Genomic DNA, 22,708 nt, shown 5'->3' on the forward strand with positions numbered 1-22,708 from the left:
CCACTTTTTTCACATTTGGAGATGTCTTTATTAAATCAATAAGAACTCTTTACAATGGAAGTAATAGCTCTGTAAAACCACACCACCTACATTTGAAGTCAACAGAGTGAGGCAAGGTTGCCCAATTAGTCCATTCCTCTACTTCTTGACAGCTCAGTTTTTTTTCACCTTTATTTAACCAGGTAGGCAAGTTGAGAACAAGTTCTCATTTACAATTGCGACCTGGCCAAGATAAAGCAAAGCAGTTCGACAGATATAACAACACAGAGTTACACATGGAGTAAAACAAACATACAGTCAATAATACAGTAGAAAAACAATGTGAGCAAATGAGGTGAGATAAGGGAGGTAAAGGCAAAACAGGCCATGGTGGCGAAGTAAATACAATATAGCAAGTAAAAAATAAATAAAATAAAATAAACACTGGAATGGTAGATTTGCAGTTTAAGAATGTGCAAAGTAGAGATAGATATAATGGGGGTGCAAAGGAGCAAAATAAAGAAATACAGTAGGGGGAGAGGTAGTTGTTTGGGCTAAATTATAGATGGGCTATGTACAGGTGCAGTAATCTGTGAGCTGCTCTGACAGCTGGTGCTTAAAGCTAGTAGTGAGGGGGATAAGTGTTTCCAGTTTCAGAGATTTTTGCAGTTCATTCCAGTCATTGGCAGCAGAGAACTGGAAGGAGAGGCAGCCAAAGTAAGAATTGGTTTTGGGGGTAACCAGAGAGATATACCTGCTGGAGCACGTGCGACAGGTGGGTGCTGCTATGGTGACCAGCGAGGTAAGATAAGGGGGAATTTTACCTAGCAGGGTCTTGAAGATAACCTGGAGCCAGTGGGTTTGGCGACGAGTATGAAGCGAGGGCCAGCCAACGAGAGCGTACAGGTCGCAGTGGTGGGTAGTATATGGGGCTTTGGTGACAAAACGGATGGCACTGTGATAGACTGCATCCAATTTATTGAGTAGGGTATTGGAGGCTATTTTGTAAATGAAGTCGCCTAAGTCGAGGATCTGTAGGATGGTCAGTTTTACAAGGGTATGTTTGGCAGCATGAGTGAAGGAGGCTTTGTTGCGAAATAGGAAGCCAATTATAGATTTAACTTTGGATTAGAGATGTTTGATGTGTGTCTGGAAAGAGAGTTTACAGTCTAACCAGACACCTAGGTATTTGTAGTTGTCCACATATTCTAAGTCAGAACCGCCCAGAGTAGTGATGTTGGACGGGCGGGCAGGTGCAGGCAGCGATCGGTTGAAGAGCATGCATTTAGTTTTACTTGTATTTAAGAGCAATTGGAGCCCACGGAAGGAGAGTTGTATGGCATTGGAGCTCGTCTGGAGTCCAAAGAAGGGCCAGAAGTATACAGAATGGTGTCATCTGCATAGAGGTGGATCAGAGACTCACCAGCAGCAAGAGCGACATCATTGATGTATACAGAGAAGAGAGTCGGTCCAAGAATTTAACCCTGTGGCACCCCCATAGAAACTGCCAGAGGCCCGGACAACAGGCCCTCCGATTTGACACACTGAACTCTATCAGAGAAATAGTTGGTGAACCAGGCGAGGCAATCATTTGAGAAACCAAGGCTGTCGAGTCTGCCGATGAGGATGTGGTAATTGACAGAGTCGAAAGCCTTGGCCAGGTCAATGAATACGGCTGCACAGTATTGTTTCTTATCGATATCGTTTAGGTCCTTGAGCGTGGCTGAGGTGCACCCGTGACCAGCTCTGAAACCAGATTGCATAGCGGAGAAGGTATGGTGGGATTCGAAATGGTTGGTAATCTGTTTGTTGACTTGGCTTTCGAAGACCTTAGAAAGGCAGGGTAGGATAGATATAGGTCTGTAGCAGTTTGGGTCAAGAGTGTCCCCCGAATTTGAAGAGGGGGATGACTGCAGCTGCTTTCCAATCTTTGGGAATCTCAGACGACACGAAAGAGAGGTTGAACATGCTAGTAAATAGGGGTTGCAACAATTTCGGCAGATAATTTTAGAAAGAAGGGGTCCAGATTGTCTAGCCGGCTGATTTGTAGGGGTCCAGATTTTGCAGCTCATTCAGAACATCAGCTGACTGGATTTGGGAGAAGGAGAAATGGGGAAGGCTTGGTTGCGAGTTGCTGTGGGGGGCGCAGTGCTGTTGACCGGGGTAGGGGTAGCCAGGTGGAAAGCATGGCCAGCCGTAGAAAAATTCTTTTTGAAATTCTCAATTATAGTGGATTTATCGGTGGTGACAGTGTTTCCTATCCTCAGTGCAGTGGGCAGCTGGAAGGAGGTGTTCTTATTCTCCATGGACTTTACAGTGTCCCAGAACCTTTTTGAGTTTGTGCTGCAGGAAGCAAATTTCTGCTTGAAAAAGCAGAAATTTGAAAAGTTTTACATCTACTAATATCCCAGAATTCCTTTACGGGTATTAAGATAATTATTTAATCTAACACTTCTGCATAATCAAAACAGCTTATGTTAAAGTTCACAGTTGGCTAGTGTTATGTAAATGCAAGCTCAAAAGAAGCAGTGGCCTGGCTTTGGCCCCAGGTGAGAGCAGGTGCCCATGTAAATGGAAAGTTCGAGCCTTTTGGGTAAACACTTGTGCGTTGCTTTGCCATGTGGTATAATGAACTGAAGTAGATAAACCAATGAAGAAGCTGATAATGTGTAGCGTGATCATTTTTGTTGTGATGCAGCGCATGGGATTGTGAAGAGTAAAATGTACGGTATAGCAATGTACTAATGCAACCTGTGCGTGTACGCGGCGTTACGTACTTCACGTTCTGTCTGCGCATGACGTCACCGACGACGAGAGGTGTTTGTTCTGGATCCTGGGAAAGAAAGATCCCGCGCACCTTGACAACCGAATAAACGAGGTAAAACGTAATCGTTTTTTTTTTTTTTTTTTCACACGGTGTGAATGCACGCCTTTATAAAGTAATGTATTTCACACGAAGCTCCTGTTGAGCACAAATCTAAGGACTTCGTCGTTTGAGGTCGACGTAGCGTGCGCCTACAGGGAGCGAGCGGTCTGTAAAGGCCTGCTACTGAGACACGGGAATTAAACAAGCTAACTAAGATATCCCTTTCTAATATCTCTGACTAAGCTAACAAAAAACGAACCCTTCAGTGTTAACGTTATGCCCTAGTATTGTCCTGATTACATCACAACCTACTTCGTTTGGATTTCCACGGGCCTCTCTTAACACAAGATTACAGTAACGTTAGCTAAGCTAACTGTATCAACTAGCTACCTATCATCACTAGTATTAGATAACTACCTTTCCACAGGTCGTTGACTTGGCTAGTTGTTGGCCAGCTAACAACATCAACAGTATTGACATCTAGTTGATTAGCTAGCAAGTAAGACAACTAAAGTTGCTTTCGTATATGAGCTCAGCTTGCTGTGTTGGATGGTATGCGCGAGACTACCTAACCTTTTGGGAATAAGGGTACAAAAATTGTTACGTAGTTAGCTTACATTCTAGAAGAGAAGATACGCAAGAAACACATGATTTTCAGTTCAGTAGGTCGCTAACTAGCTGGATTTTTAACAAATGGTCACTTTCAAATTTAACGAGGATGAACGTGTTTACTTCTCACATATCTGGCCTGACAAGTGACTTCATACAACGCCATTTTCGTTCCCTCAACTGGATTTGAAGTAGGTAATATTTCGTAACTACGCCAAGGATCCACCACTGTAATGTTACGTTAGCTTGCTAGCTAACGTTAGCTGCTTCGGACTGGACTCTGTATATCTAACGAGACTTCGTTTTAAGCGTGTTCTCTTGCTCGGTTTGGCGAAACCGTGACATCTGCACTTATGCAGTTGCCACTAGAGTAATATAGTAACAAAACATTTGAAAAGGCGTTTGGGATTTTGAATAGGGACTTGAAGCTTCTTGCAGTCGCCATTTTGTGTTGTCCCAGGAGGTCTGAAGAGAAGTGGAAAAACGTTGGTGGTTTATAGAACAGATGTAAGGAAACAAGCCGAATTGTCATATTTTGTTTGTCTAAAATCTCATCCATAGAGTGAACATTGTTGGTGTATTTCAAGTACAGTATCGTAGCCTTGTTTTCCGTGACAATTTCGCTGCTGCTGTCGACGCTGTACTTTCGTTTTGACTGGTTACTCTCGACTTTGGCATAACGTTAGTATCCTCAGATTAGGGATAGAACAAGCATTTCACGTATTGGTGTTGCCCAGGCCTTGTATTTGTATCCTTAAGTACACACACTTCACTTAATGGTATTTTTCCTACTCTATGTACCAGGACCCCTCGGGGGCTGTCACCTCTTTTTCTCTGTTGCATTGCTTTTCTGACAATCAATTGCATTTACCATTAACGTTATTGGTTAAGTTGAATTGCTTTTATGAAGCTTTTAGGTTAGTGTGTTTATGTCCATCCGTATCTATCTACACTGGTACCAAATGCATCTGGATTTGTGTCAAAGGGCAGTGGAAATGGTTAGGGAGCATCCAATAAAATGTGCTGTAAACAGGAGGGGTGCTGAGTTTAGAAGAAGGAGAATTTGGCTAAACCCTTTGATCAAGTTAAATGTGTGACGACTCCACTGTTCAGCCTAGCAACGAAGCAGGATGTAACAAAATATTTCCAGAAAAATGCATGTTAAATATTCACAATATTAGTAGAGCGAGAAAGTTAGGGCTATATTAATTTAGGATGTGACAAATGGAAGAATAATCATTTTTTAAACTGCTATTTTTTTAACAGGTTAGCACAAACTATAAAATGCATAAAGTTCCACGTGAATTCACAATGCAGCTTTTGCTGCTGCTGGCAATGGTTTGGGTCACACGGTGCATCCCTTTCAAATGATTAAGCATTGCACCTGTACTGCCATTACTGTATTTCTTTCTCATTTAACTGCTTGCCATACAGGACTTTGCTGCTGTCGCTTGTCTTTTGCTGCCATTTTCCAACTGTTAACGATGATGGCTTAATGGTGGGTAGTTGACTCAAATAATTGATGAATCGACTCCAGAGGAGTGATTAGTTGTCCTACTTCCGAGGAACACAGACACTCGCATCTTTCATAGCTAGCTACAGAGGGACGGGGAGAGGGGCACAGTATAAGCAGATTGACCACCAGGTCGACAGTCAAAACCGTGCACTAGGCCTGTCTATCTGCAATCAAAAACTGTATCTCGCAACGGAATGCTGTATTTCATAATTTCTTGGCTTGCAATGTCTCAAACCTTCAATAAACCACGGCATAGCATCAATGAATTGGCTAGGATATTGAGATGAGTGAGATGCAACACTTCGCTCAAACACAGTATATGCGCAGGTTTTGGTAGCCAGGGCAACCAAAGAGCTGGGAAGTTGAACCTCGCGCTTCAACACTCTTAGTTGTTGCAGAAATTGAACCACTAGGCTGTTTACTTTCTGCATCAACATTTTCACTTTGGGATTTTTCTTGCCGTTAAGGATCCCAATTTATTTTTAAAAGTTTTAACATTTAAACATTCACGCCATTTAATAGTAATCGAATACAACTCTTGAATTGAGTTATGTCCATCCCTAGTGAGGATATTGATTTTGAGGCTTAAGGTGGGGGATGGATAATTTCTTGGCTACATCTGTCTATATGCTGTTCAGATTGTCATTGAGGCCATGTAAGCTATAGGGCAATTCCACAGAGACAGAATGATGCTGAGACTCAGATTTGTCTCTTAAAATGCATGACAAACAAAAAAAAGCAATGATTGCAAGGTTAAACAAACATACAACTCTAAGCACAATAAACACTTTTAACAATTTCCACAGAAAATTTCATACGTTTACTTGAACGGTACAGATGCAAATTTTGGTCACAGAATGCCGGCACAAATAGCAAAAAACAGAATTCTGTTACCAAACATTGCATCTGCACTTTTCAAGTAAATTTGTTTTAGTAAAATGTTCTGTGAACATGTTAAAAATAGTCCAGTATCATTCTGTTACTGTGGAATTGCCCTCGATCTTACTTGCCCTCCTCGAGAAAATCTGCGGGTACTCTCTGTGGTTAAGTAACCATGGTAACTCCATCCTTGGCCTAGTTGTGGGAAAACCTCAATGGAGGGGAGCGAATGGAGTGGAGGATAAACAAAATCACTTAATTTTAACCTCGTCCTGTTTTAATCATGATTCATTAATCAATAATGATTTACAGTCTTGATTATTACCATGTTATGGTCAAACTATACTAGTCGTCTAATATTAAACGGCTCGTATGGATTTTCTTTTCGTCTCCCTGATGAAATTGTCTGAAAGCAGCTCCTGGAACAGTGTTGACTCATCATGCCTCCCTTGTATGCCATTCCATAAAAGCCTTTCAGTAGAGCTGTGTCCGGCATACACTACATGAGCAAAAGTATGTGGACACCTGCTTGTCGAACATCTCATTCCAAAATCATGAACATTAATATGAAGTTGGTCCACCCCTTTGCTGCTATAACAGCTTCCACTCTTCCGGGAAGACTTTCCTCTAGATGTTGCTACATTGCTGCCGGGACTTGCTTCCATTCAGCCACAAGCATTAGTGAGGTTGGGTGATTAGGTCTGGCTCGCAGTTGGCGGTCCAATTCATCTCAAAGGTGTTCGATGGGGTTGAGGTCAGGGCTATGTGGATGCCAGTCAAGTTCTTCCACACCAATCTTGACAAACCATTTTTGTATGGACTTCGCTTTGTGCTTGGGGTCATTGTCATGCTGAAACAGAAAAGAGCCTTCCACAAAGTTGGAAGCAAAGAATCGTCTAGACCATCATTGTATTCTGTAGCGTTAAGATTTCCCTTCACTGGAACTAAAGGGCCTAGCCCGAAACATGAAAAACAGCTCCAGACCATTAATCCTCCTCTGACAAATTTTACAGTTGGCATAGTTGGCACTATGCATTTGGACAGGTAGCGTTCTCCTCAGGTAGCGTTCTCATCACTCCAGAGAACGCATTTCCACTGCTCCAGAGTCTAATGATGGCGAGCTTTATACCACTCCTGCCAATGCTTGGCATTGGGCATGGTGGTCTTATGCTTGTGTGCGGCTGCTCGATCATGGAAACTCATTTCATGAAGCTCCCGACGAACAGTTCTTGTGCTGACGTTGCTTCCAGAGGCAGTTTGGAACTCGGAAGTGAGTGTTGCTCTCGGGTGCTTTTAGTCAACTGTAAGTGCTGTTATTATATATATATATTTATATATTTATTTTTGCACTCGGCAGTACTGTTCTGTGAGCTTGTGTGGCCTACCATTTCGTGGCTGAGCCGTTGTTGCTCCTAGACGTTTCCACTTCACAATAACAGCACTTACTAAAAGCAGCTCTAGCAGGGCAGAAATTTGTTGAACTGACTTGTGCCATGTTGAAAGCCACTGAGCTCTTCGGTAAGGCCATTTTACTGCCAATGTTTGTCTATGGAAATTGCATGACTCCCCCTTGCACACCTTTCCTAAAAACAGCAGTCTGATTGCATCATGTGTGCCAATGCCAGGACCAGAGAATGTAGCACTGGGCTGCGTTCAGCATGAAACAACTTTTAGGTTCGTTGAGAATCAGATGTAGGTGTAAATATTATATAGTAGAGTAACACACATGCCTCTTACCTGTAGCGGGTGAATCATGTCAGCTCTACTGGTGACATTTCAATCTGCAATGTACGTTGCACCTTCCTGAATGCGACCCAGTACGTCTTGTGATTTCTTTCTTAATATTTTAATCCCTTCATATTTACTATGTCGAGCAAAAAAAGAAAGTGGTCGGACGAATATGTACAATATGGATTCACATGTATAACGGAACGTGATGGGAGTCAGCGTCCTAACTGCATGATTTGCAATGCCAAGTTGAGCAATTCTAGTCTAGCACCGGCAAAACTAAGAGAACACTTCCTTAAGCTGCATGGAGATGGAAAATACAAGAACACAACGCTCGCTGAATTCAAGATGAAGAGAGCCAGATTCGATGAAAAGGCTACTCTGCCTGTTCTCAGCTTTGTACCCATTAACAAACCGGTCCTCACAGCATCGTACGAAGTTGCTTACCTGATCGCAAAGCAGGGCAAACCACACACCATTGGTGAAACACTCATAAAAGAAGATTGAGAATATCATGCTGGGAAAAGAGGCTGAAGTTAAGTTATCCCCAATTCCTCTTTCAAATGACACCATCAGTGACAGAATAGAGGACATGAGCAAAGACATCTTGGCTCAAGTAGTTGCAGATCTGATTTCAAGCCCGGCAAAATTCAGCCTTCAACTCGACGAGACCACAAACTTTCCAATCTAAGCCAGCTTGCTGTATTCGTGCGCTATGTGAAAGACGACGTGATAAAGGAAGATTTTTTTATTTTGTAAGCCTCTTACAACAACAACAACTAAGGCAGCCGATGTGAAGAAACTTGTGGATGACTTCTTCAAAGACAACATTCTTTCATGGGATATGGTTTCTGTAGTTTGTTCGGACGGAGCTCCAGTCATGCTGGGAAGAAAGTCTGGTTTTGGTGCGCTAGTGAAAGCCGATGCACCACACATCATTGTTACGCATTGTATTCTGCACAGGCATGCGTTGGCAACAAAAACCGTGCCTACAAAACTGGCAGAAATATAAAAAATTGTAGTGGAATGCGTGAACTATGTGCGAACTAGTGCTCTGAGGCACCGCATCTTCAGTGAGCTGTGTAAAGAAATGGGCTCTGAATTCGAGGTACTTCTGTACCATTCTAACGTTCGGTGGTTATCCCGGGGACAGGTGCTGAATCGTGTTTTTGCCGTGCATGTGGAATTAGCCCTGTTTTTGCAAGAGCACCAACATTGTCATGCAGATTGCTTCAAAAAATTTGAGTTCATTCTCATTTTAGCGTACATGGCTGATATCTTCGTAGCTCTCAATCATCTCAATCAAAAGATGCAGGGTGGTGGAGTCAACATCATCAATGCGGAGGAAAACCTGAAGGCTTTTCAAAAAAAGCTACAGTTATGGAAACGACGAACAGAGAACGATAACTTCGCAAACTTTCCCCTGCTGGACGACTGTGTAAGTAAGATCGAAGATGTATCTGGAATCGGAGACATTTCTGTATCCGCGGAACTGAAGCAAGCAATTGCCACGCACTTAGATGAGCTTGCAAAGTCTCTCGACGGATACTTCCCTACAAGAGAGTCATATCCAGCATGGGTGAGACAGCCGTTCACGTTTAGTGTTGAGACAACAGATGTCAATGATGAATACCTCGATGAAATCATTGAAATTCAGCAGAGCCAGGTTCAACAGCAACTCTTCAGAACAACAACGCTTTCATCGTTTTGGTGTCAACAAATGGTAACGTACCCTGTTATCGCTAAGAAAGCTCTGGAGATTTTCATACCGTTTGTTACAACATATCTTTGCGAGCAATCCTTTTTGAGGATGCTGGACATGAAAATGAAGAAAAGGAACAGACTTTGTTGCGAAAATGACATGAGAGTGGCACTTGCCAAGGTTTAGCAGCGCATTTCTGAACTGGTCTCTGAAAGGCAACAGCAGAAGTCACACTAATTTGCGGTAAATATTCATTGTTATGTTTTTGTGTGAAAATCATGTTTTGATGATTTTGTTCTTTGAACACAGGGATGTTGATGCACGGTTCATTTTGTGCACCAGTATTCCTATATTTTGAATTTGAAAAAATCATATTTTATTTTTCCAATTAAGAAGGGTTCGGTGAATGCGCATATGAAACTGGTGGGGTTCAGTACCTCCAACAAGGTTAAGAACAACTGGTCTAGACCCTAGGTTCTTTGTGTGTGCGTCATGTTTGAGAGTTTGCTTCCCTCTCTCTCGCTGGTGTTCTCATGGACTGTCCTCTCTGTCCTTTTCCCAGGTGTACTCCCCTTTTCCTCATCAGCAGTGTGCTCTGTGATCAATTAGCTGGGTTTGGACCAGCGTCTCTAAGGGGACTCTTCTCTGGATCAGGTGACGGGCCGGGCCACGCGGCACCTCTTTGCTGAATGAGGCCGGAGAGGAAATGCACTCTCGATTAAGGACCTCCACGCAGAGATACACATGTAAGTTTATCATCTAGCGTACTAGTATATTTTCCTCTGGAACTGACTGAGGGAAAAGTATAGTTTCCCTGGCCGTGTGTGTAATGTGTACTGGATCGTGTTCAGGGAGAAAGCGTTTCAAATTGAAGTGAAACAGGGAGGCACTAGGCTAATACCTGCATTTGTCCAATAAAACCACTGATTGTTGTTACATGTAAAAACACACACACCCAGAGCCAGCAGATTGGCTGGCTGTCCCTTCTCTCTAAAGTGCATTACTTTGGACCAGTGTATACTTTTGTCCAGAGCCCTATGTTACCATAATCTTTGTGTAGTGCACTACTTTTGACCAGAACTCTATGGGCCTTGATCAAAGTAGTACAATATATAGGAAATATAGGGTGCCATTTGAGACACCCCTACACTGGCTGTATGTGTGAAATCAGATCTGACACATCTCTCACTGATCAAGGCTAGACAACAGTATAGAAATCAGTGCTCAGCAAAATTGAATGAACTTAGTGGGAAAATCAACTAAATGTATTGAATTGATTAGAAAATCCATTGATTTGCCAAAGATTGTCATAAGACATGAACGAAATGCGTAAGTTATACATATTTTCCTTCAACTTGCTGAAGTGGCAAAAGCACAGGAATGCGCGTGTTTGTCTACCACATTGTGTAGCCTAGGCTAAATCTAAGCCACCCGCAACCATAATAGCTTCATTATTTTATAAAAAGTTCAACCTGCTTTTTTAAAATGCAATAATCACTGATCTGACTTTCAAGTCTTTTTCAAGTAATGAAAATGCCCATTTTGTTATAAAGTTAAGCAGAACCATGCATAATGCACATTCACTAATAATGGATAACTTGTTGTAGCACTGCAGGCATTATAGAACATTAACACAGGTCTCAAAATCAATCTCTCAAGCACAACGTGCTAGTGAGCAGCCAGCTAATCTTTCTATTTCAAGTTGCATGTAAAAACACACACACCCAGAGCCAGCAGATTGGCTGGCTGTCCCTTCTCTCTCCTCGACCGGGGTCCCTGTTGGTTTTGGCTGCTCTGTTGCCCACATGATTAATGGCATCTGAAGTCTGAAGGCACTTCCTCCTCCTGGCCCACTCATCTCCTCTGTGTGTGCGCAGGAGATGGTGTTTAATTCTTCTTGTGTGACTTTTTAAATAATTTTTGCTCTGCATTGTTGATGCAGAGCATTTCACTGTAAAGTCTACCGTTCTATTCGACACATCTGACAAATAACATTTGAATTGTGTGTGTGTGTGTGTGCCTCCACTGCTGTCTCTGCCTCTCCTGCCTTCTGACCCAAACCCCCCCCCATCCCATCCTCCCTAATAATGCAGGAAGCCAGACCCAGGCAGCCCCCTCCTCCCTTCTCCCATCCATGACTGAATGTTGCAGTAAGTGCTCAGTAAGGTAGGGCGATGTCAACATTAGTCCTGTGTGTCTGTTTGTGTGGTGCGCACATAATTGTGTGGTGCGCACATAATTGAGCAGTGACCGTCTGGGGTATTGTTTGTAGATTGCTCAGGATTTTTATTTTATTTAATACATTTTTTAGAATAAGGCTGTAACTTAACAAAATGTGGAAGAAGTCAAGGAGTCTGAATACTTTCCGAAGGCACGGCTTTTGCCCAGGTCCGAAAGCAATAGGGTGCCGTTTGGGACGTAGCCCCAGCCTCTATGAATCTGGAGCTTTGTCACTCTGGCAGCTGCTGTATTGTCCCTGGGTAGGGGTGTGTATGGCACGTGGATAGTCTGGGAGGAGGGGGTGGGGCGTGCTGCTAGGAAGATAGTGTCTGTAGTAGTACAGAAGCTGTCCTAGGGGGTGTTTGAAATGGCACCCTAATCTCTAAAGTGCATTACTTTGGACCAGTGTATACTTTTGTCCAGAGCCCTATGTTACCATAATCTTTGTGTAGTGCACTACTTTTGACCAGAACTCTATGGGCCTTGATCAAAGTAGTACAATATATAGGAAATATAGGGTGCCATTTGAGACACCCCTACACTGGCTGTATGTGTGAAATCAGATCTGACACATCTCTCACTGATCAAGGCTAGACAACAGTATAGAAATCAGTGCTCAGCAAAATTGAATGAACTTAGTGGGAAAATCAACTAAATGTATTGAATTGATTAGAAAATCCATTGATTTGCCAAAGATTGTCATAAGACATGAACGAAATGCGTAAGTGATACATATTTTCCTTCAACTTGCTGAAGTGGCAAAAGCACAGGAATGCGCGTGTTTGTCTACCACATTGTGTAGCCTAGGCTAAATCTAAGCCACCCGCAACCATAATAGCTTCATTATTTTATAAAAAGTTCAACCTGCTTTTTTAAAATGCAATAATCACTGATCTGACTTTCAAGTCTTTTTCAAGTAATGAAAATGCCCATTTTGTTATAAAGTTAAGCAGAACCATGCATAATGCACATTCACTAATAATGGCTAACTTGTTGTAGCACTGCAGGCATTATAGAACATTAACACAGGTCTCAAAATCAATCTCTCAAGCACAACGTGCTAGTGAGCAGCCAGCTAATCTTTCTATTTCAAGTTTAGCCAACTTGGATCTATTTGCTAACTGACAAGGTAGAACAGTTTAATTGTTATGAACACACCCTTCTGTCTGTCTGTCCTCAACTGTTTGAACAGCATACTAGCCTGTCCACTTGGTTCAGATGTTGAAATCAAGTTGCCTACCTTATTTCTCAGATTGAGAACCAGTTGCCAATTCCTTATATAATTGTGCTTTATGCTTATTGCAGATTTTGTTTGTATAAATGGGAAGGAGCACATGGCACAGGTGGAGATGTGACCAAAAAGACATCTCGAGCTTGATTCTTGCGATACAGGCATTTGGAATATCACGCTAAACATACATTTGAATTAATTTGATGCCCAGCGCTACCCGATTCTCCTTTGACCATTGAAATCCGCAGTCTAATTGTGTAGGTGTTAAGAAACAAATATGAAGATATATATACACACAGCCCTGATTGGCTGATAGGATGGTCTAGAGCCCATCCCCTTACTCAGAAGAACAGTCATTGGTCTATTATAATCCGATCACATTGTGATGTAATGATGTGGAACAAAAGTTCCATCCCACACGAAAAGGCTGAAATTCCAAGCTTTTTTTTCCCCTCCAAGCATCTTACACAAAATGGCATATCATAATTTCCACAATTTCAGACTGTTATTTCAACCTCGATGTAGAAATAAAAAAACAAAAACCATGTTTTTTTTAAACTGCACTGCCCCTTTAAAGTGTGTGTGTTTAGTGCGGTGGGGGTGATTGATCTGCGCATGTGCCAACACCGGTAGCGCAAGCTTTATATGTCCAAATTCAGAATCAAATGGTATTTGCAAAAATAAAATAGTCACTAACTGTGGTAAAACAACAATTGGGTTGCTGATTTTCTGCTTTGATCACAAGTCCCATCAGGTAGCCTGATTTCATATGTCATATAAACAGGATGATTAGAGAGATTGTTCTTCTTGCATGTAAATGTTTTAATTGAAGTAATATTTGAATTTGATTCTCCACAATCGTATTATTGTGTGCATGTAACCGTGCTCTCTTTCTCTCTCTTTCTCTCCCTTCCTCTCTCTTCCTCTCTATCTCGCTTTCCATCTTTCTTTGCCTCTCGCTCTCTTTCTCTCTGTCTCGCTTGCTCTTGCATAACACACATTAATCACGTGATTTAGGTCAATTGAACAGTGAACAAATGGTCTGACAGACACCGATATCTGTTCCACACAATACATTTCTACCTGAACATTTGTTCTGTGACGTTGCACCCCCCTGAACAGAGCCTTGATCTGTGCATCAGAGCCATGAGGTAAAGGTGTCGTTCAGTTGGTTGAGCTCAGTCTACTACTCAGGGTTTTCGTTAGCTGTTAATACCCGGCTTTTGCCCATTTAAAAAAAAGAATGGAAAAGACGATAAATACAATTGGCACAGGCCACATGTCAGGGAAAAGAAGAAGAAAAAAAAATGAATTGCTTTTAAATTTTTATGAAGCTTAGACCAACTGGTTGTATGAATTTGGGATCTACCATCCCAGAGTCTGTTTAGGCTATTTCTTTCTCGACAAGCTGACCAATAGAATATGTAAAGTTTTCTACTATGGTGGATAGTAGGTTGACATACTCTTGTCTATACCAAAATAAATACAATTATTCATAATAGGCTAATAAAACATGATTTGGTCACAGAGCTTCCCCTAGCCTTCAAAATAAATAAAAGTTTTGCCTACAGTCACATTGCTTACTATCGGAAGGAAAGGCAGTGCACGCAATTGGTGCAGCATGTGCTGCAAATAGCAAATATATTATTGAGTTGCACCTGTCAGTGAAAAGTATAGGCCCAGCCAGGCATATGGCAATATTTCCAAATTAAATTGCAGGATAACATAGTTTGGAAAGCAAATGGCTATTGTTGTAAAGAAAATACAAATAAAATACACTAAACTAAAAAAAGGACACGTATCAAAAAACTTAATTGAGCGAACAACAGTAGGCCAGCGGAGTGCATGAATGCGTACAGCACATCTTCACTCTCATTGTTGGGTCAGTGCCACTGTTTGTCTCCCCTTCTCGTAGGCCTATTATATGGACAACGCCATTTTTATTGATCTGTTGGTCAGTGTCAGCACCGTAGGCTACCCGGTAGTCTACCCGGTAATCTAATCTACTCATCACATTACGAATAGTAGGCTTACATCAGTCTGCAAATGCGATGATTCATGGAATGCTTTATTATAAAGATGCATTTTTATGGGGAAAATTTGCTTCACCAAACAACTCAGGCTTTGCCTATGTATAGGCTAGTGATTTTTCTGTTCCTTACAAGTCTTGTTGGCTGAGGAAAAGTAAATGTGGTCAGTTAAGCCTACATCTTCAAGGTGCAAGGAAAGGACACACATCCTTGCATCCTCGACTTGAGTGTTCTGTTAAGATGAATCACCATAATCTAAATGTGATTTCTGTCATTCTGATTAGGGTGGACACCTTAATCGGACTACGGACCCAATGCATATGGGTCCGGTAAATTTCTCAAATGTCCTGTAAATTAAAATGTTGCTGGTCAAGTGTCTGGTGCCACATTTTTCATAACTGAAACCCTGGTACTACTGTACCCTCGGACACCCCGGTCTTAATTACAGCACAGCAGGCTTCATTCTCTCTCTCTCTCCTGCAATCTATCTCTCTGGACATGGGTGATCTCTCCCTTTACTTCTGCTCTGTCACTCTTTCTGTCATGCCCTCCCTTAATTTTCTCTCTTGCTTTCTCTTTCCAGTTGTATGTGACGTGGTCTCTTGTCATCATGTTATTTGGTAAGACAGTAGTTACGAGGTACGCTCCACACACTGATTGGTGTCATTTTAATGGGTCATGATGAGGTGAATCACTGTTTCTGGAGACAGATGGCTGGCTGATTTACGGGGGGGGGGGGGGGGGGGGGGGGGGGGATTATAAACTGTCTTCTGGGGAACGCTGTAGCTGTGTGTGTCACACTCTCTCCCGCAAACGCACACAGCCTTGAATGAAATGACTACTTGCTGACAAGTGTTTTATTATGCTCGTAAAGCAAGGGATGCCTTTCTGTTAATTTGTGTGGGAATTCCATTATTCCACAGTATATTGTTGGGCAGTATGTTTGAACAGCCTGTCTCGTGCCAAATTTCTCCCCCGTGTCTGAGTTGATATCAGTTTGTGGGAGATGAATATCCACTGTTTCAAGCAGGATTTATTTCAGCCAACTGCGCCGTCTCTGACCAATGTTTTTATAGGCCTTCCTATTGGCTGCGGAGACAAAATGTTGGTTGTTTTAAAGCTCATTTGTTGCAGTTCTACACATTTTGCCACGGTTTACACTGTGTTCTTATGCTACATACTTTATCTCGCTTAAGTTTACTCTGAATGTTTACCATCCTAAAATGTGTTATTTTCAATTTAGCAGTGGTGGCCCGCTGGCCTTGTGAAGAAGGAATGGATAGCTCGATCCTCCCCTTCTGATAGCACTGTCTTACATGTCTCTCTCTCCCTTTCATTGTTTCTCTTCTTTCTCTCTCTGCATTGACAAAAGCCTGGCCGGCGTGGATGCTTTTGTTTTGGCCTAGTCTAGACGTGCTGAGTGAGTGTGCGCGTGCAGCAGCAGTGTGGTGGTGAGGGAGGGATGTAGGGAGAAGGAGCGAGAGCAATAGATAAGGTTTGGTGGGGGTAAGCAGGCTTTGGTTCACAAGATCAGCCTGAAAGGAGAACAGCAAGTGGGGGAGGGGCAGGGTGTTATGGAAGGAGGGAGGGAAGAAGGGTGGTGTGCCAAAGGTGTGGAGGGAGAGAGGGAGGGACCTCAAGCTATTGATGGGGGAAAAGAAAAGGGAGGGGTGGAGGGAGGGAGAGGGAGGGGTAAACAAGCTGTGGGCTGAGACTAGCGCTCAATGAGGAAGCGAAACAGCCGAGCCATTTTCAGCGTTGAATAACCACCGCACACCGCTTGCTGTGTGTGTGTTTGAGAGAGAGAAGAGCTACGAGAGAAAGGAAAGAAGCAAGCTCTCCTGGATATTTTTTTTTTTTACCGGAGCCCTCTCCTTCCTTTCGCACTCTTACTGCTTGTGAGGGGGAGGCCCGGGGTGGACACACAATGGGGCGAGGAGCCTGTGGCTACTGGGCCGTTGTATTGCTGCTGAGAGGGGGAGGGGGTCGAACGAAGGAGACCGGCACACACAGCTAACTCAGCCAGCCGGCTCCAGCCAGGCCTCAACAGGCTCAATCTTACCCCGCTCCCTTGCCCTTTTCTGTTTTTTGTGGTTTTTTTCAAGGAATTACCCCTCACTTAAACCTGGATCTATGGATTAATCGTGTGTGGATTATTTTTTATGGATTTTGTGAAACTGATTTATATTGGAACCTTGAAAAGAACCGATTTCTCTCTTCCTGTGTTTGTGGGAAAAGGAGAGAAAGGGAGCTAAACTTCTCCTGTTTTCTTTTTTTGCTTTGTGTTGAGGGAAGCTTCTAGATGGATTACAAGATGCATGCTAAGTCTAACGATCTACTGGATTTTCAGACTCTGGATGCCCTTTTGGAAAAAATTGCACATTATTCTTCTGTCTCTGTGAAAAGGTAACGTTTGGCAGATAGAGATTTAAAAATATATATATATATTCCCTCGTGTTTCCCATTCAAGATTTTACTGAGCTACAGTTGATAGGAGGAAATCAGTCAATTTAAATAAATTCATTGGGCCCTACATTTATGGATTTCACGTAACTGGGAACACACATGCATCTGTTGGTCATTGTTGTCCTTAGCTTATACCTGCTTATAACCCCACTGCTACCATGGGGCACTCTATTCACAATGTTGACATCAGCCAAGCGGTTGCCAACCCAACGCCATACAAGTGGTCTGCGGTTGTGAGGCCGGTTGGACGTGCTAACAAATTCTCTACCGTAAGAGAAATGAACATTAAATTATCTGGCAACAGCTCTGGTGGACATTCCTGCAGTCAGCATGCCAATTGCACGCTCCCTCAACATTTGACAGTTGTGGCATTGTGTTGTGACAAAACTAAACCTTTTAGTTACCTTTTATTGTTCCCAGCACAAGGTGCACCTCTGTAATGATCATGCTGTTTAATCCGCTTCTTGATATGCCACCCCTATCAGGTGGATAGATTATCTTATCTTGGCAAAGTAAAAATGCTAACAGGGATGTAAGCAAATTTGTGCAAAAAATCTGAGAGAAATAAGCTTTATGTGCATATGCAACATTTCTAGGATCTTTTAATTTCAGCTCATGAAACATGGGACCAACACTTCATAGGTTGCGTTTGTTTTTTAAATTCAGTGTACATAAACTAAGCCTACAGCTTACATTTGTACTCTATTAAGGCCACCTAATCTAAAATATGGAACTGAAATGGAAATCTCCAGTTTACAGAGAGAGGTCTTTGTTTGTGGACATCAAATATGACCTATTAATGTGTCATTTTCTCTGAAGTAGCCTATTAGTTGAAAGCCTGTGGAAATCATTGGTTTCGGAGGATTGCATTGTTTGCCACCATTCTGCCAGTAACTCTCCTGAAGGGCGATAGGTGTGGGGGGGAGGGTGGGTTGTATTTGTGGCAGCAGGGCTATTTTCTGGGGGTAATGTATCCTGATTCCTGGAAATGCCTTGGTGAATGAATCGGCCCTGTGAGTTCAGCCTGTGAGGAAGGGAGGGAGAAAGAGAGCAAGGGGGTTCCTTTATCTCCAGTTCTCTGTGTTTTGTTTACAAAGTGACTCAGTGAATCGTATATGAGCGTTATCACTCTCTTCTCTCCAGTCTTGGTGTGTGTTCTCCTCACCCCTTCGTCCTGGCTTTTTGTCCACTTTTAACAGATTATTTTGTGTATTGAAACTTTTTGCTCCTGTTGAGCACCACCCTGTGTGTTTGGTGCACCTAGATGCAAAGTCAGAGATGAGTGTTTCACCACAGTGTTCTGTGACATCGACCAAACACAACCAACCTGGTTAATGTAGGCTTGTCACCAGCAGCAGTGCGTGTGTTAGGGTTGGCTGATATACTATATGATAATATTGAGTATTGGTGATATTTGAACTTGACAAATCAAAACTGTGCAGTTTTATCAGTGTGTATCAATATGAAGTCTAAATGAATAAAGCCTCTTTTTTTTGTCATACGTGTATTTTTTTTATGAGAAGGCAACTATACTATCATAAATAAGCACAGTGGAATTATTTTTGTCATCAACAATGCACAACGATAATATCAGATATCTGCAATATTTGGAGTAGCATATCATGGAATAGGTCTCCCCAAATATCGTCCAACCCACGTGTGTGCGCATGCGTGTGTGTGGTGTTGAGTCACTCAGAGGAAGCCTGCTTGCCTCTACAGAGCCCCACAGCACACACAGCCAGTAGAGGAAGGAGGACTTTGAACAGTCAGACATTACGCATGCTTCTGACTCAGATTGGCTCCCTCAAAAAAGTGGGTTAGGTTCCATGAATGGCATGCCAGATGCGTGCATGAGCCTGCATGCATGTAGGTGAGAGCTGACGTGAGAGGTGAGGCAGTTTGCCTCCCAAATGGCACTGCCTCCCTGGTCCACAGTAGTTCCATATGTAAGGCAGGATTCCCCAACTGGTGGTCTGCGAGTGGTTTTAATTTGGCCCCCCAAGTTTCCAAATATTGTTGTTGTATTTTCATTGTTGGAAATAAAAACACCAGGAAATCACCTCCAATTGATTTTAATTCAGCAATTAACAAGGTTTGAAATAATTATTTTAGTCAAATATTACATGTTTGGGCTTCTTGTGGTCAATTTGCAGTATACTAATTATTTGTAATTATGTTCTGGCCCCTTAACCATCCGCTCAATACAAAAATGGTCCCCCGGCTGAATCTAGTTGACGATCCCTGATGTAGGGAATGGGCGTTATTTGGGACAAAGACGTAGCCTAAATCCTGGCCAGGCCCGAAAGCATGCTGTGCCCATTACGGACCCCCACTGGGTGAAGATGTGACGGTTCACTCCACTGTCTTACGCACAACATACTTTAGACGGAAAGAGTTAAAATGAAATCGGCTAGACCCATTAGTCTATAGGCTGTGTATTTCCCTCAACATCATCAAACCAATAGTTTATTTATCCAATGTTTCAGATTTTTGTGGCATAAATAACGAACTACAGTTTGTGTCCAAATATGAAAATCCAAAATGATGAGTACTTTTGATTGCCGACTGCTGGGTCTAGCGCACGGTTCTGACTGTCTGCCTGGTTGATGACCTGCCTATACTGTGCCCCTCCCCTCTCTCCGTCCCTCGCTAGCTTGCTATGAAAAATGCGAGTGTTCTCTGAAGTAAGGCAACTAATCAGTCTCGTCCGTTCCAAAAGTAAAGAATCTTAGGAGTCGATTGAATGTTAACAGGTAGAAATGGTGGTTGACACTGGGAGTTGATGTGCAAGGAGTCATGGAATCAGTTATTTTTGGAGTCTACTCTCCACCACTGTCATCACTGTTTAAGTTGGAAAAATGGCAGAGGAAGGCAAGTGACAGCAGTGAAGTCATGTTTGGCAATACTGTGAAGTAAAATGAGAAGGAAATGCAAACTGCGAGGTGGAATTTAGGTAAAGTAATAGTAGTACAGGTGCAATGCTTAACCATCTGAAACAGATGTACCGTAAGACCCAAACCAATGCTGGCAGCAGCATCGCTGCGTTGTGAATTCACATAAGGAATTTTTGTGGAATAACTATGTAAAAATGTGTTTTGCAGTTTAAACATCAACTTTCTTTGTGGCCACTTCTCTAGTCACAAGTAGTCCACTTTTTTTAGCCATTTGGGACCTACTTGTAGCTGCATGTCTCTTACTGCACTGTTGTATAGAGTGGGATCCTCTGGCCTACTTTCCTACTGGCTGCAGCTACCTCCAGGTGTTTTTAAATGTTTTATTTGACCTTTTATTTAACTAGGCAAATCAGTTTAGAACAAATTCTTATTTACAATGATGACCTAAACCTGGACGATGCTGGGCCAATTGTGTGCCGCCCTATGAGACTCCCAATCACGGCCGGTTGTGATACAGCATGGATTTGAACACAGGTCTCTGTAGTGACGCCGCGAGCACTGAGATGCAGTGCCTTAGATCGCTGCGCCACTCGGGAGGAAAACGTGAATGATTATTTACTTTCTAGATGGAATAGATTAGCCTAGTAGATACAGTACATCTATTTTGTAACCTGACATGAGGTGTGTGTCCCTCAAATGGCACCCTATTCCCTATGACGCTAGTCAAAAAGTAGTGCACTATATAGGGAATAGGGTGCCGTTTAGGACAAGATTTCCCTTTTCAAGTGACAGTCACTGATAGATCCTGATTTCCTGGCTACGACTAGGCCCCTTGATAACCAGAGCCGCCGCCTCCCCTCTCTCCCAACATTCCTCGGCAGTCTGTGGTGATCTATGTCCAGGTCAACTGTTGTTCCAGAGCGGTAGGGGGTATGTGGTAAGACACGCACATCGGTAGGCAGGAAGTCACAACTCTTGTTGGAATCTGCATCTGCTGAGTCATATTTACAAAGTGCATCAGAGTAGGAGACAGTGCTGATCTCGGATAAGGTCCCCCCCATCCATATAATCGAAAACTGATCCTAGATCAGCACAGCAGCGCTCCGACTCCTGAGACTTTTTGTGAATACGGGCCCTGGTGTTGTTGCCCTTTTGGACCGCAGCAGGAAAGAATCAGAGCGATTTATGTATTTATGCTGTTTTCTTTTGAAGTGTGGTCGTGTAATGCACCAAGACTGATTTCCCCCCCCCCCCAGTGACCAAACAGTTTAATCGCAATGGATGTGTTTTGGCCATCAAGCATTGGTCAGCCATCAAGCATTGGTCAGCGGCTTTGTCAGCTTCTCGATTAGCCACTTCTATTCCTGGTGAGATTAGTCTTTTTGACATGTCCATTGTCTGTTGGTCTGAAAAGGTTCCTGTTGCCAATTGAAACCAAACGTTTTGCTGTCACTTATGTGAAGTAGGAAGGTGGGAATGGACCCAAGTAGACCTGATTAGGGAACACGTCTCAAATGGCACCCTATTCCCTATAGTGCGCTACTTTTGAACTGGTCATAAGTAGTGCAATACATAAGGAATAGGGTGCCATTTGGGATGCAACATATGTGTAAAAGGGGGGGGAGGAGGGTGTGGGGCTAAATAAGCATCTCTTCAAACATGGGAAACTGCAGTAAAACCTGGTGAAAACCAACAGGACTTGTGTGGCATCTTTGCCTGAGCTAATCGTGTTTGCTCTGCATCTTATCTGGTCAAATAGGTTCAGTCAGCAGTTAGTTGAGGGTTTAAGTAATCACACTAAACTAGACCCAATAGTGGAGCAATAGCACACAGTGGGGATAAATTGTGTACTTTGTACTGTGTGTGTGTCCCTGGATTCCCTGATTGTTGTTGCCTGGCTGTTGTGAACCATCTGGTGGTTATGTTTGTGTGTGCTGGTATACGTCGGCAGATTCCTAGTCCCAGAAAACACTCCATCCCGGCCCAGCCTGTTGTTGTGGCTAGCTAGAAGCTACCTAACGAACACATTGCTACACTCTGTCCCTGTAGAGGGAGCCCTCCTGTCTGTCCCTGACCTGTCAGTCTGTACTTGCCACAGACACCTCCCCAATATCTGTCCTCCTCCTGTGTCTAGGAGCTGGGAGGTGTTCTTCTGTTTATAACAAGGAGGGAACTGTCCTGGATTTGTCCATTATGTCCAATGAGGAGATTTTAAAATGTTTAATGCGTGCCCAAATGAACACGAACGACCCTGTTCTTTGCGGAGGGGCCTGTCAGTTTCTTCCTTATGTCTGCTGCTACTGCTGCTTGGTCCTATTGTCTGTCCCAGTCAACCTCTTTTGTACCTCCACCTCAGTTGAGCACACACACTGTACAACTCACACTGTCTGTACCACCCAAATGTATTGCCAGAGGAGCCCCAGCTTCTCCCTCCTTTAAAGTTGCATGGTACCAAAGCCACCACTGTCCCAATCTACTTTCCGCTAGGGAGTTGTGTGGATCTTTGTCTCTTATAATGCAGGCTGCTATTCGGTCATCAGCAGCAGCGCTGTCCTGTAACATATCTATCATTATATTCAGGAAGTTTG

General features: G+C 43.0%; 1 protein-coding gene across 12 annotated transcripts in view; it reads left to right on the plus strand.

The window, feature by feature from the left end:
• Positions 1-2,730: 2,730 nt before the first annotated feature.
• The window catches only part of LOC109897251 (bromodomain-containing protein 4), a 55,690-nt gene continuing 35,712 nt past the window's right edge, over positions 2,731-22,708 (plus strand). For 2 of the 12 annotated variants that reach the window (XM_031833816.1, XM_031833819.1), the window contains exon 1: positions 16,501-17,166. In XM_031833816.1, coding sequence (XP_031689676.1) covers positions 17,063-17,166 — 104 coding nt within the window. In that variant the 5' untranslated portion in view covers positions 16,501-17,062. The other 10 variants (XM_031833818.1, XM_031833820.1, XM_031833821.1 and 7 more) reach the window with 9 other exon arrangements.

This window comes from Oncorhynchus kisutch, linkage group LG10, assembly GCF_002021735.2.
Source record: "Oncorhynchus kisutch isolate 150728-3 linkage group LG10, Okis_V2, whole genome shotgun sequence".
Classification (NCBI taxonomy): domain Eukaryota; kingdom Metazoa; phylum Chordata; class Actinopteri; order Salmoniformes; family Salmonidae; genus Oncorhynchus; species Oncorhynchus kisutch.